This window comes from Sycon ciliatum, chromosome 2 (genome assembly GCF_964019385.1).
Source record: "Sycon ciliatum chromosome 2, ocSycCili1.1, whole genome shotgun sequence".
Taxonomy (NCBI): Eukaryota; Metazoa; Porifera; class Calcarea; order Leucosolenida; family Sycettidae; genus Sycon; species Sycon ciliatum.
Genome location: NC_088644.1, coordinates 44,826,535 through 44,841,607, shown reverse-complemented (window position 1 = coordinate 44,841,607; position 15,073 = coordinate 44,826,535). Strand labels below are relative to the sequence as shown.

Here is a 15,073-nt window from a genome sequence, read left to right as displayed (position 1 = left end):
GCACCTCTGCCTCCCCCTGACCCTCCTCCTTCGAGGTCTGTGTTGGTGGGGAGCACCCGTGGTGGTCGATTTGTCCCACCGGAACCAGAGCTGGATTCAACAGAAAGACCAACAACCATGGCGGCAACAACAACACCAGTTTCACATCCAACAACAACACCAGGTTCACATCCAACAACAACAACAACAACAACTAATCCACAAAACAAAGCAGCAAATGACAGACCACGGAGATCTACAGCAGATTACAACCGGACCTATGAATTCACGGTAAAAATACAAAGGAAACAATCGGAAAGGACGACGACTGACGTGAAGGCAACGGCATTCAGGGTTGGCGTGGGTGGTGAAGGTGAGACGCAGGACGATGCAAGTGAGGAGGAGAGTCAAACCGCGGTGGATGACGGAGCAGGTTCTGATTCGGACAGTGAGGGAGAAGGTGAGCTGAGTGAGGGTGAGAGGGAGTGTGAGGGTGTGCGCGTGAGTCGAGATTGTGTGCGTCCGTCTCGTAATAACAAGTCTTCAGTATACAATCATTTGCTTTCTAGTACTGACTGTTGTCGTACTTATTCTGATTCCTGTTTTTCTGTTTTGTGCCGTGCTCGTCATGGTTATCTTTTGCAGTTACAAGTTTTGGAAGCTGTTTGTCAGCGCATTCATAAGCCGAATTTGTGTGTCCAGAAAGATAGTGTTATTACCCTAAAATTGTTCAAATAATGTTCTGTTGTGTAGTGTGGCAACGTTGTTGCCACTTGTGCCTAAATGTGTTTTGTCACCTTCTTGTTTATTATTGTTATTATTATCATTCGTTCTCACTTTTTTGTTTTTTGTTGCTGATACACACTTGTCACGCTTAGTTCTTACTTGTATACCCTTGTTTTCTGCACACTTTTGTGAGAAATCGCACCTCGATATTCTAGTGCTGTCATTGTATCGTGTCACCCTACCTTGATTGCTATATTATTTCCTTTGTTCTCATTTTGTTCTTTAGTACAACGGTGATTCCTGAAGAGTGTTGTACGAAAACTTGTTCGAATCATCTTTTTTTTTTTTCCATTGCCCTTTTTCTTCTTACATGTATTTTTCCTTACCCTTTAGGTTGTTTCTTGCATCGTCTCCATCGCTTACATTGTTAATAAAGTAGTCCACATGTCGCTTCAGCTCGTCCTACTTATTGCCATATTAAAATTATTATTATTATTATTATTAACTGGTTTGAGGGAAAGAGACAAACGGGAAAAGTCTGAAGAAAAAGTTGACTGTCACCACCAGGAATATTATTATTATTATTATTATTATTATTATTGTGGAAGAGAAAAAGACATATGGATACGAGTTAAGAGTAACTATCCATCACTGTAACATGATACTATATACAGTCAGAAAGTGCAATAACTAGGCACAAAACTGACAGAGTACTGAAACATTCGACGTCCTGACATTATTATTATTATTATTATTAATTTTGGACGCAGTGAAACACGATATTGTGAAGTAGAATAAAACAAATAAAAACAAAAGATGTGGTAACCGCAATCAATAAAACTAGCTGAACCGACATTTGTGTACTTTATTCATGCAATGTAAAAAACGGTGGAGACGATGTGCAATAAAACGATGAAAATATGAAGAAATGGTGTAGGGAAAAAATATGGATTCAAACAAGTTTTTCACTGTATTGTGCCGTGGTCGTCATGGTTATGGACTACAGTTAAAAGTGTTGGAAGCTATCTATCAGCGTCTGTACAAGCCTAATTTGTGTGTACAGAAAGATAGTATAATTGGTTTGAAATTGTTCAAGTAACGTGTCGTGTTTAGTGCGGCCAAGCTTGGCCGTTAATGTTCTAGGTGTAATGTACTGCTGTTATGTGTTATCACGTTGTCTTTCCTTCCTTTCTCCTTTGTTCAGTTCTCGCTTTGATTGTTAAAATTCACACTTGTAAATTTCACTGTTGTTGCTCTTAGTGTTATTTCTCTAACTTAGATTTTCTATAATAGTTCAATTTTTGTTTCAGTGTCCTTTAGTACAACGACGATTCCTGATGAGTGTTGTACGAAAACTTGCTTGAATCCATATTTTTCCCTACACCATTTCTTCATATTTTCATCGTTTTATTGCACATCGTCTCCACCGTTTTTTACATTGCATGAATAAAGTACACAAATGTCGGTTCAGCTAGTTTTATTGATTGCGGTTATCAAATTGTTGTCTCCTCGCCGTGTGTTTAAAAGATGTGGCTTTGGTAAATTCCTTTGTCCGTTGTTCATCAAACTCAATTTTGCAGCAGTGGTTGTTTGCCAATAATGCCGTTTACCATTTCTACACTCCAAACATATGACCCCTGTCAGCCCATGTCCAATATGTACTTGGATCATTCGTAGTTTAAGTACTTTAGTAAATAGTTCCCTTTAGTCTGACCCATTAATTTTGTACAAGGAATGCACTAGTCTGTACTTGACGATCTCTATGATGTACTCACCTGCACATCGCCTGTGTGCCCAGGGTCGAGCCTACAAGTAGTTCCTCTGCTAGTTTAACAATGGCATATAGGTTGTCCGAAGGCATGGTGCTGACAAACTGTGACAGGCTGTGTTGTGCAATGTACAAGTGGCATGCGCTGCAACAGCCAAGGCTCGACTTCTTTGACGCAGACTTCTGGTGGTTAAGATTGGTATAGTGGCCATTCACCCATGTAAAGTTGGGAAACATATCAGAGGCATGTTGTTGTATGCGTGCGCTGCCTGGACCCCGAATGAGTGCACCCCCCCCCCACACACACACACCCAGCGTCTACCTGTCTTCGGTGTTATGCACCACCCAGGCTAGGGCGATTGTGTGAGTTTTTCAAAAGCACACCTTTGCAGGGTGGACAATGAGAAGCTGAGTGTAAGAGTCCATGGACATATCCAGCGTAATATAGAGTGGCTGGGACATGTGAGCAGATAGAGTGAGTTGGCCACGTGAGGGTCAGACGACCTGCAGGTCTTGGCATGAAGTCTCACCAGATGGATGTGGTTGCGTATGAAGCCTGCCAGACGGTTAGCTGACTGTCAAATCGCACATTGGATCACCACGTGCAGGTACAGTGGCTCACGAGCCAGGCGGATAATGCCAAGGGCTGCAACGCTCACCATCTTGAGGTCATGAGAATCTAATAATCTATAGAGAAATCTACTGTTCCAGCCAGGTCAGGAACCCTTGCGAGCGGCCAGTGATGCTATATCCACTAAGTGGTCAGGCAATTGGTATTGTCCATGCTCCTCTGTTCCGGCTCTTCACCCTTCCCCCCGTCCGCCCACGCCCTCAATACATATCTGCCCTGTCGTTGTAGATCACAAGCGTGAAACCAGTTTTGCTCATTGGGCATCGCCAGCGTAACAATCAGGGGTGGTGTGATGGTCTAACGCATCTCGTGACGTACATGTACCAATATTGCCTTCTGAAAAATCCATACCGGCATATGCGTGATCGTGGAATAATGATATTAACGAAATGGTGTTCCCCAGTGTAGTGAACCTTCTAGATAGTGGTCAGAGCGAAGAGGGGAAGATGGAGTTAGCGAACATGTGCACAAGCTATGTCCCAAACTATGTTGTACGAAGGCAATGCACCGCTTTGATGTAGATTAGGAGCTCAGATGTCACTTTCCCTCTCTCTATGCATTTGACACGATCCTGTGGGTATCAGAGCGCCCTGGTAAGACTTGCCTTCACTGCGTTCAGTCTTGCTGATTGGGGCTCATGTACATCGCCTATACGCACATGTACGCACATAATATAGCGACTAGCAAGAATGTGTTTGGCACGTTCCACAATTTCATGCTGTTCATCTAATGACATCTTGATGACAAGCAGTGACAAGCGGGTTTGCCGCAGGCGCAATGTAAAAGTCATGTGGGGCTGAGTTCAGTCGACCAACACCTTTTTGCGACTAATGTCCATATAGCAGCCTGTCCTGTTCTTTGATTGGCGTCACATTGCTTCTTATCCTTTCCCATATGGAGTAAGGAAATATGCCACGTTATCGATAAGCTTGTGTGTTTGAGCCCATGATATGTCGAGCATACATGTACAGTAGCACTGGCATGTGACCACTGCGTGCCACTCATAGCCCTGGTATACATTAGCCATCTAGTTACGGGTCCATCTACATGTACATGCACATGTAGCTCATTTCTTAGGCTTGTGTTAGTGGGTCAGCAAAGGATGTCTACGTGCAGCAGCCAACCGAGCTGCTACGGAGTACCACTGACTGATATCATGGCACTGCTCGTGCGTGTGCTTTGCATATGCTTGCAGAGAGTCTAAGCAGAAAGCGAGCAACTAGTAATCAATTTGTTTCATTTAGGGCTTTGCTCCCGGAAGCAGTTATCCTTATCGCAAGGCAAACGAGCTTTATCGTGATTCGTGTGCTACACCCAATTGATCCTGAAATATACACCAACAGCTGGTAGGTGGAAACGTTTTGGAAAGTTTTGTTTGTCGAATGTCGATTGATTCAAAGTAACTCGATCGTTCCTATCCTTCTGTTGTCTCCTATAGGGTTTTGTTGGCCGGATTTGAATTTACAATTGTAATTGAGACCATTTCTCAGTACTGGTTTTGAACAGTGTTGCAACCAGTAGAGACGAGCACTATGGTGCTTCAGTTTAAGGTAAGTGACGCTGTAGAGTAAGCGTGGCTCAAGAATGTTTCTATGTAAGCAGTATTATATCCAGTATTTAATTTCACGGTTCGCGTGAGACTCGCTTTCTCTATATAGAGGCCGAGTTTTCCGCATCCGTAGGAACGCCACCACCCTTCAAGGATCAAGGCGCAGATGCAGCTCCTAAAGCGGTGGGAGGTGAGCAGATCAGCTCACCAGCATGTGGTCAAAGACCGAAAATCCCATTCACTGCATCCATGTTTTCCTCGTGCCAGGCCATGAGTTCCCAATTAACTGTGGGTCGCAGCACGGCTGGAAAAAATCCTTCCGCTTCCAAGCAGGACTTGAACCTGGTACCCTCTGTTTCTCAATCATGGTCTTAGACCATCCCACTATGCCTGCCTGCTATCCAGTATGCTCCATAACAAATGCGGGAAGTGGTGGTGGGGCCGTGCTTCTTAGGCTAGCCTGGCAGTGTCGGCGTCTACACAGGCAAGGTGCGCCAGAAACATAGGGTGTTCAGCAGAGCAGGAATGCAACACAGGCCAAGTTTTCCGAATTTCATTCCACTTACACCTCTACTGCAGAGGGAGACCGTTTCACTTACCTTCTACGTTATCTACTCTTCCAACACACTGCCGTGATCATGTTCTTTCTTTTCCTTTCAAAGGACCGTTGAAATAATGAATGAAACGTATAGGCAATGAAAACATACAAATACATGTATATCGGATGGGGGAAGTGTGGTTCGCCACACAGTTATTTGGTAACTCGTAGCCTGGCACAAGGAAAACATGGATGCAGCAAATGGGATTTTCGGTCATTGACTACTTGATGGTCGGTCTGATCTGCGGCTTGATTCTGCAGAAGTTTGACACTCGTGTGGATGCGAAAACTCTGCCCGACAGAGTCTCAGGAAAAATCTTCCTTATATAAAACTCACATTCCGTGGCTTGTTCTCTTATGTCGCGTTCTTGGGTCTATCGCAAACACTCCTGCTTAGCTCGACATGGATGTGATTTTCTTTCCAGTCTGTGACGACTCTCACTGCAGGGCCTTTACTAGAGTCCCGCTTGCATTACTCAAGCAACCACAGATAAATGTAGCGTGTGCGGATGTGAAGGTTACACCATACATTAGTCAGGTTTGATTCTTGCCGACATTTGAAGCTGTTCATTTTTACTTTTCGGTGCATCAGGTCCCTTGGCAGTCCCCTCACCTCACAAATCTTCACGACCCGAAATGATGCTACCCACACTACCTCCCAGACCAGAGATCAAACATTCAATAGTCTCTTTCTCCCCCTATTCATATCCCGGCCAGGCCTCTACAGTCTCTCAATTCTTGGTGCTGACTGCTCTTGGTGCACTACCAGCGATCATACGATCCAAGCGTACCTTGCCTGCTTTTCGCGTTAGCTGCTCACAATTTCTCCTTGGGCACCCTGTAAAAAGGCCATAGGCCTGTTGGGTATACCCCAGTAAAATACTACTACTACTACTACTACTTCTACTACTTCTACTTAAACGGCAAGGTGAAGATAACTCAGAAGTTGCGACGAACTCGGCCATTTGAAAATAAATTGAAATTCGTCACCTCTCCGCACTGCGCTCTTGGTCCACATTCACCAAAGCATAGCGATGAATTCCGTTCTTGCATAGATGTGTGGTCATTGATTATGTGGAGATGAAGTTTGAAAATGTTACTCGTTGTATCTCTGGAGAGGAACCCTCCCTAACCTCGTGATATCTTATTTGTACTTTCGAACAAAAATTGATAAAAAGGCTTTATGAATGGATTGTTACTCAATCTGCGGACAGAACTGTTTCGTCCTTTGTGGACTCATCAGTGCAGCACCGAGGAAATGAGCCCGAACCTGGTAGTAATGAAAAAAATAGTTTCTAAGCCAGATTAAAACCAAGCCGGAACGTAACTTGTCAGAGTGCTTAAACTGACAAGTCAGGAACGCAAAAGGCAAAGGCACTACCCCACACAAGAGTGCTAAACTGCTACAAGCAAGAGCGTAATAAACGAATGGGTTGCTATCTTTTCGTGAACTTTCGATGAAAAATTAAAACAGTCTCCTTTAAATATTCGACGTGGAGACAATAATTTTTAATATTGCAATAAGGAGAACGAGCTTAAGTGATATTTGGACTACTTTATTAAACAATGTTAAGTTCTGGAGACGGTGCGAAAAACGATCTAAAAGGTAAGGAGAAAAGCGATGGAAAAAAAGATGATTCGAAAATGTTTTCGTACAACACTCTTCAGGAATCACCGTTGTACTAAAGAATAAAATAAGAACAAAGGAAATATTATAGCAATCAAATTAGAGTAGCAAGGTACAGTGACAGCACTAAAATATCAAAGTGTGATACTTCTCATAAAGGTGTGCACAAAACAAGGGTATGAGAATTATACGCGTTGCATATGTGTATCACCAACGAAAGAAAGTGAGAATGCATAATAATAGCAAATATTGTGAAAAGAAGAAGGACAAAATGTTACGAGTTATGACTAACTGTCCACCAACGTAACCGGATCTTATACAGTCTTTTCACACTAATTTAATCGGCTCACCATCCGAGTTCAACAGCAACATTTAATATAAACGGCAATAAGTTTTAAGGAAGAGGACATATGGATACGAGTTAAGAGCTAGTAACTCTACATCACCGTAACCAGATACTCTACAGTCAGAAAGTGCAACAACTAGGCACAAAGCTGACAAAGTACTGAGACATTCGACGTCCTGACACCTAGCGTCAACACATTTCCGTAGCGCTAACCGACAGCCGTCCAACTGTGCCTAGTTGTTGCACTTTCTGACTGCATATAGTATCTTGTTACAGTGATGGAGAGTTACTCTTAACTCGTATCCATATGTCCTCTTCCTTTCTACATTTATTATTGGCTCAACATCCGAGTTTCAATAAGTTTTGGAAGCTATTTTTCCTAAAGTAGTCCAAATGTCACAGTCTCCTTTGTTAGATCTAAAACTAATACAAGAAACACTGATATTCTAAAGCAAGCACTATTGGAGGTGTGATAACATGAGCAGCGAGCAGACTGAAAGTAAATGTAGAGAAAAGAGAAATGCAGGTGAGTAAGGTACATGTACATGAGTGGGTATGTGAGTGTGGGCATGTTAAGTGAAGAGTGTGAGTGCTGTAACGAATTCTTTCTGTTTGCGTAAATCTGGATCACGAGTACGAATAAACAAGGCTTCTAATACGGAGAGTAGACGAAAACTACTAGCATAGCACACCACACTGAAGCACGAATCATCTTACAATTCCAAACATTGGGGGTTGGACACCAAATGCCTGAATACAGCAGTATACGAGTAGTCACAAACATTGCACACTGCTTGCTGCTCATGTAATCACGCCTCCAATAGTGCTATCTTTAGAATATCAGTGTTTCTTGTATTAGTTTTAGGTCTAATAACCTACACTTTATGATACCATAAATAGTCTCCTTTGTGTGCAACATTTCAATTGACCGTAACTCAGTCAGTCCTGTTATATTTCCAAGAACTAAAGTTCGTACACGTTGGTCGAAAAGAATGTTCCCAGCTGCCCATTGAAACAATCGTGGAAGCGCCCCGATGTGTGGTTCCAGAGTTACGAAGCCTGAAAGTCGAATCGCGGCGAATGTCGCGCAATAGCCGCGTGCACAGATTTGAATGAGGGATTTCCCATCATTCTGGGCAAGTAGTGACGGTGAAACACGTTCAAAATGGCATACGGACTAGTGGCAGTTTGTGAACTTTTTGAAGTAATTAGTTGTTACGAGCAAGGCTAAGAGCGAAATGGCAAGACGTCTTCTGTTGGATTATTGGCGTGGCAACTAAGACACTGGGATAAAGCGCCAGAGTTTTGTCATTCGTGATGGCAAGTCTAGGCTCCTCTTGCGACGAGCTTTCCAGGAAGCCCAAGATTGAAAAAATCGTCAAAAGGAGACTAAACTTCTAAAGTCGTAGCCCGGAGAATCATGGAATTTGAGGTGAGTCGAGATCAAACTCAGTCGGCGTACATTTTCCGTACATAAATGGCTTCAGAGAGCATGCGCTACTGTTGCCGTCATTGTTGATTTGTTGCCGTGGATCAGTTCATGACTCGTATTTCTCGTTCCCTGGTGCTGTTGTCAGCGTGTTGTGGTCTCTGGCGATTTGATTCAAAGAGAGGGCAAGGGCATGGATGTTTTAGTGTTGGTAGATTAGTGGAGAGGAATGTGACCTCGCTCCTTGTGTGATGCATTACGCTGAATTAACTTAGGACTAATACCCTCGCAGTCAGCATTATTGGCCTCATTAGTTTCCAGATGTGGGTAAAGATTATTGTGACTAATCCAGCGGTGCTAAACATGTTTGTTGTTCGTTTGTTTGTATTTATCTGCAAGAAGAAGTGCCAAGAACCCAATAACATGAGAGCGAATGTGATGATGGCTACGGCCAACATCTTCGTGTCCTGTTTCTAACAGATGTCAATCCACACTGTACTGTCATTGGTCATCTGCTGCTATGTACTCACCGGTACTACAGTGATGAGTTGTCCAGCATCATGTTCGTGTGATGGTGCACCTACTCACACTGTAGATTGCGCCTCTCGCGGATTAACAATGGTGCCGGGTGGAATACCGAATACAACACTATATCTGTAAGTCACCCATCTTGGAATATGCCGTGCAGCCATTCACACTTTCCATATCTGTTACACTGAATTGTCGGCATTTGCAATGTGATGAAATCACCGGCTCAAAGCTCCGAATCTATGTGATGGATTTTCTTGATCCATTGTTTTTTTTAGAAAGACCAGGACAAGAAGAAGCCAATGTAGCAAGGCGCATCTCAATTTTAACACTCTCACCACCAGCAATAAAAAAATCGACCCACGGCGATCGTTATCATAAATAATTTGCAACACACTTAAATGTTTTCAGATCATTACAAATTGGGGATCAACGTTGTTTGAAGTGGGCTTTTGAGCAAAAGCATCGCATTCACTCCTTGGTGAAGAATCGTTGGATGACAAAGCGCAAAGGGTTTGTTCACATATCGCCAATACGCGCCAGGAGTCATTGGGAGTGGGCCTCTTGCAACTTATCCTGGCGCATTGCGATTATGTGAACCAGTGCAGTCGTAACAAAATCATACGGTAAAATATCGCAAAGGACCGCCGGCAAAGTTGGACAGTGCCCAACTCTTGCGATCTGCCCCGGCGCCGATCCCGTACAATTTTGACCAAAAGTTGTGTGTGAGCCGTTCACGCCCGTGATCGCCAGTGCCGGGAGCCAGACTTTGTCAAAATTTTGAACCAAGACTCATCCTAAATTTTCCTAAATTGAAGCTAAAGATGAGGTCCGTTCGCCATTCTTGTAGCCGTTTCAAGGTGGCAAATTAAAGAGGCTCAGACCACCAAATAGGCCTTGACAGATTATGCTAGCATCATTTTTCGCATAATTCCTACCAAAATCGAATAATCGCATAATTCGAGGCAAATTGCATACGAATCGCATAAAATTGGACTAATCCGCCTGCTCGCATCAAATTCCATACAGTTGTACATGTTCTACAAGTACAAGTATAAGTAGACGCACTAGGAAGGCTTAGGTTTACGACTCCCTTGATAACATGGCCAGTCTACTACAATCAGTGACCAGGGTGACGGTCGTAGCTAGGTCGGACGGTGCGTTGACCCCGTTGAACTTTTGCTACTACAGTACAACGCCCTCAACAAAAAAATTCACCTGCTATTTTGCACAGAACCATCATATACATGTACATTAGCAGCATATGTGAGCATAATGCCGCATAATATGATAACTTTTTGCATAAAAATAGCATAATTCTGCAATTTTTTCAGCAATGCGAAAAGCATAATTTCACGAAAATATTAGCATATTCTGTCAAGGCCTACCACCAAACTCCAAAAATTAAAAACATGGAAAGTTTATATAAACTTGTGAATTTGTCCCTTGGGTAGTGCTTATGTTGATTGTCTAAACAAATGGGGGGGGGGGTCACAGATATGTTTGTCGTCGTGTGAGTTGGATACATGAAATTTCACCATTTTCAATCAGAAAAAGCTGTTCTATTTCCTGTTGAAGTGTATCTTCCTCAGATTTTTCAATCTAATCTATGCAGGCCACAACTATAACACATACCCACAATTGATAATTGTATTATCTTACTTTACTTAGGATATTACAACAATTTGGTGCAATTTGCAATTGCAGAAATATAGTACAAGTATGTATGTATTCTGCACCATGGTTAAAGAATGGAACATGACTGTATTCAGTGAATAAGTCTGGGAACACATAGTTCACTGAATGAGATTCATTGTCTTGAATAGTATAAACTGGGATTTACCGCAGTGATACCGGAGTGAAAATAAAAATCACCGTTACAATAGGCCGTCGAAGTCTGACGTCACAGCTTCTTGACAACGCGTAGTTACTTGGCCAAGTGGTGACAAACAAAAGTCGTGTCACCTGCACTTTTCGTGTATCCAGTGGCAGCACCATGCAGTGAACACAGCTACAGCATCATTTTGACTGAGGAGCGCGCGAGCGAGACTATTTAAAAAAACTGCGACTTGTCGCCGAGTTTAAAGTTTTCGCTTTGTAGAGAAGAAGAAGTCGTAGCTGATTTTTTGCTTGGCCACTGCTGTGCCTGTACTGTCGTTCGGCTTTACATGTAGTCGCCGGCCAAGAAGCAATGATGGGTGTCTCTGTTATTTCTATCGCAGCGATTGCTGATTTCTTTTAGTTCTGAGACCAACCAACTCAGGGCTGAGCTCGTTTCTTTGTCCAGCGGCAAGCGAAAGTCAGAACTCCTATCTCTCAGGTGCTGGTGAACACTCAGCAGGAAAACACTGCACGAGTGCTTGAGAGCGAACTTTTGAACAGCATGCGTACGCGGCGTTCCATTTTTGCTGTTGAAAAAAAGCGTACACTGTTTTTGCCGCCTTCGGTTTCATGCCCGTGCGGCCGGGCGGCTCAGCTAGCTAACTCAACATTTGTTTGTTTTATAAGGCAGGTTTTGAAGCAATAATTATGGTTAGCATTATACGTCCATTTTCGGAGCATTATCCGCTGGACCCTAGTTACGACGCTCACAACTTTGCCATCATGTTTTGTTTGTCCCTCTTGTTGTTATTTACTCATATGGAGAGCCAAGGTTAACACGCATGCACTCGCTATTGCAGACCAATGGAGAGCATACATCATATGGAGGATTCATGGAGTGCTGGGCAACCGAATCTGGCATGTGATAATCATGTAGGATAGTCCACGCACGAGGTGCAGCCCATGAAATGGGCACCCATGAACTGGGCGGAGTGTGGACTGCCTGTATGATAGTGTGTATGTATGTCCACGCACAAAGTGCAGCCCGTGAGATGGGCGCCCATTAAATGGACGGAGTGCGGACGGCCCACGCACGAAGTGCAATGCCCGTTAGGAGGCAGGAGTGTGGGAGTATGAGTGTGATGGCCGAAGGCCGTGATAATTGCCAGATGAGAGGAGATAGCTGGCCCATGGTTGCCCAGCCTCCATGCTAAGTTGTGACATATTGCAATGCACGTGAATGACACTGTTGTTGCTATCAGCGCAGTTTGTCAGCACAATCCTAGCAGAGCAAGTTGCTGTGCTGTTCCAAACAGTCAGCCGTGTGGGTACATACATGGGTGTGAGTTGTGTGCCCGCGTGGCAGGTTCTTACATACCTCAATGCGTTCTGTGATGCGCATGTACCTCTGACAGCTTTTGGGTCAGCTGCGCCATGTCTGTGTCGGTGGTCCTGATGTAGCGCAAGACACTGTCGCTCCTCCATCGGCCCATTGCCCTGATTAGCCAGTCAGGGGTACCCGCCATGGCTGCCATTGTGGCGGCACCGATGCGGAACGAATGACCAGCGTAATCGCGCGAATTGGGTGTTCCCGTGAGTGGGAGAAGCTGTCAGAGCTCTTCTGTCAGCGCCTGCCTGGTCAGCGGTCTACCAGAGCGGTAGCGGAAGAGTGCGTCAGCGGCGTCAGACGGACAGACTGTAAAATATGCCAGGAGGGCAGCAACCGGGCAAGGTTGTGAAGTGGTACTACCGATTATCACTGCATGTCCCTGACGGAATTGGTCCGTCTTCGATTGCTTGATGTGGAAGCGGATATATGTGCGTCCTTGAGTGACGTCCAGAGTCACATCCTGGCGCGCGGCATGAGTTGCAGGGTCAAACCCGGCCGGAGGCGCAGTGAATTCCGCGCATCGGAGAAATCCGAAAAAGGCGAGCACCATTGTCGCCTTGAGCATACACTTGTCCTGCTGGTGATGCCGTTGGTCCAGGCTGAGTTGGTTGAGGAGCTTCCGCAGCAAATCAATGGTGATTGGGAGGCGAGTGCGCTGGGTTGCTGGGTCAGTCGCCGTCCTCTTGATGCCTCGCATAACACGTGGCAGCAGCAACGCGTTCATCGTTGGATCTCGGAATCCGGCTTCGAGATGCATGTTGCGTACTGCGGCCATGTAGACATGAATTGTCTGTGGTTGAACCGATTGCGTGAGGTGTGCTGCGAAGCAGCTGAGCATCGTGTCTGTAGCCGGCATGGGCGTCCATCTCTGCAACGCACAGAATTGCGCAAACTTCCTTTCGCCAGTGGTGTACGTGCGCCGCATTGTCGGGGCGATTGCCATGGCTGCCAGGTCGGCAACCTCCCGCATCAGTCCAGGAGAGGGAGGTGGATTGCAGTGTCCGGGGCTTGCCGTGCCGATGGTGCCAGCTGCTGGAATGCCTGCAGGTTGAAACGAGACAGAACATCGGCGATCGAATTCAGATGGCCAGGTACATATTTGGCAGTAATGGTGAAGCTGTGAGTTGCACAAACGAAGAACAATGCACGCAGCAGTGACATCATGCCTGGTGACTTGCTGGAGGTTGACTTCAGGCATTCGACAACGGACTGATTGTCGCAATGCATTACGATACGTTGCCGGGACCACAGATGGCCCCAAGTACTGCAAGCCATCGCCACGGCATAGAGCTCTTTGTATCCGATGCTCTCTTCTTCTTGCTCCTTTGTCCATCTGCCCTGGATCCAGCGCTGCTCCTTGCCGTAGAATGCGCCCCAGCCGAGAGTGCCGCTAGCGTCTGTGTACAGTCTAAGGTCGGCCGGCGATGTACTGCTGTTATAGAGGAGGAATGCCTTCCCGTTCCAGTGCTGGATCAGAAGCTGCCACCAGTGGATGTCTTTCCTGGCCTCGCCCGTCAGAGTGATACGGAAATAGGGCTTGGCGCGGCTAAACCTCTTGTTGATATCCCATAAGCGCCGTGTAAATGTTCTGCCTGGTACGACTACGCTCGACGCAAAGGATAGTTTCCCCAGGAAGTGATCGAGTTTGCGTTGCGTGGTCTGGGTGCAGCGTGACATCTCGCTGAGGAGCTCGCGGAGGTCCGCCAGTTTGTCGTCTGGGAGACGGGCTTCCATGCGCACCGTGTCCAGCACAATTCCGAGGAAGACCAGGGATGTGGACGGGCCCTCGAGCTTTTCTTCGGCTAGTGGGATTGATAGGTATTCGAATGCTTGCAGGATGAGGTCTTTGCCTGGATAGCAAGGCTTCGCTGAGGAGGGCTGATATTAAGAAAATCGTCTAGATAGTGAAGGAGGTGAGGGATGGCAAAGTTAGTAGGAATGATCCACTCAATGGCACTGGCAACCTGGTCGAATAGAAACGGGCTGGAGCGTAGGCCGAACGGCAACACTCGGTCAAAGTAATATTGCCCTTGCCACTGAATACCAAGTAGAGACCAATCGGACGGGTGCACAGGGATTAGCCGGAATGCATTGCGGATGTCCAGCTTTGTCAGCAATGCACCCTGCCCGTAGGCCATAATTGTTTGCACTGCATCGTCTATCCGGATATATGACAGGCTAAACGCGGACGGGTCGATGCCATCGTTAACACTATTGCCGACGGGAGCTGATAAATGGTGGATAATGCGTAGTTTACCATTCTTCTTGGGCACCACACCAATGCCCGAGCACTGGAAGGATGGAAATGGAGGGGTGGAATAAGGGCCGCAGGTCTCTCCATGCGCACAGGATGTTGCTAGATACTCAGATATGTACACGGAATGTTCAGCAGATGAGGGATGATTTGGGGCTGTCACAGTCTGACGGCGACCAGAGAAGCCTATGCGGAATCCAGATTGTAGGCCCCTGCTCACGCGGGAGGAGAATGCCTTGTCTGGATGATCAGTGAGCAGTCTAGTAAAGCGGGCAACATCAATGGGTGTGTGAATGCATGGCATACTGGAATCAAGAGCAGGGAAGGCGAGCGGGGGAAACTGTGAGTTACTACTACTGTCTGTACATGCCTGCTTCGCGGAAGCAGGGCTAGTGGCATGGCGTCCCGCCATGCTTGTGTCGGGGAC

The 15,073-nt window shown here is 45.7% G+C and overlaps 1 protein-coding gene across 1 annotated transcript in view; it reads left to right on the top strand.

The window, feature by feature from the left end:
• Positions 1–4,327: 4,327 nt before the first annotated feature.
• Positions 4,328–15,073, top strand: part of LOC135810260 (leucine-rich repeat-containing protein 15-like) — a 342,979-nt gene continuing 332,233 nt past the window's right edge. The window contains exons 1-3 of the mRNA XM_065323740.1: positions 4,328–4,450; positions 4,543–4,654; positions 9,134–9,309. Coding sequence (XP_065179812.1) covers positions 4,637–4,654; positions 9,134–9,309 — 194 coding nt within the window. The 5' untranslated portion in view covers positions 4,328–4,450; positions 4,543–4,636. The remainder of the gene's footprint in view (positions 4,451–4,542; positions 4,655–9,133; positions 9,310–15,073) is intronic.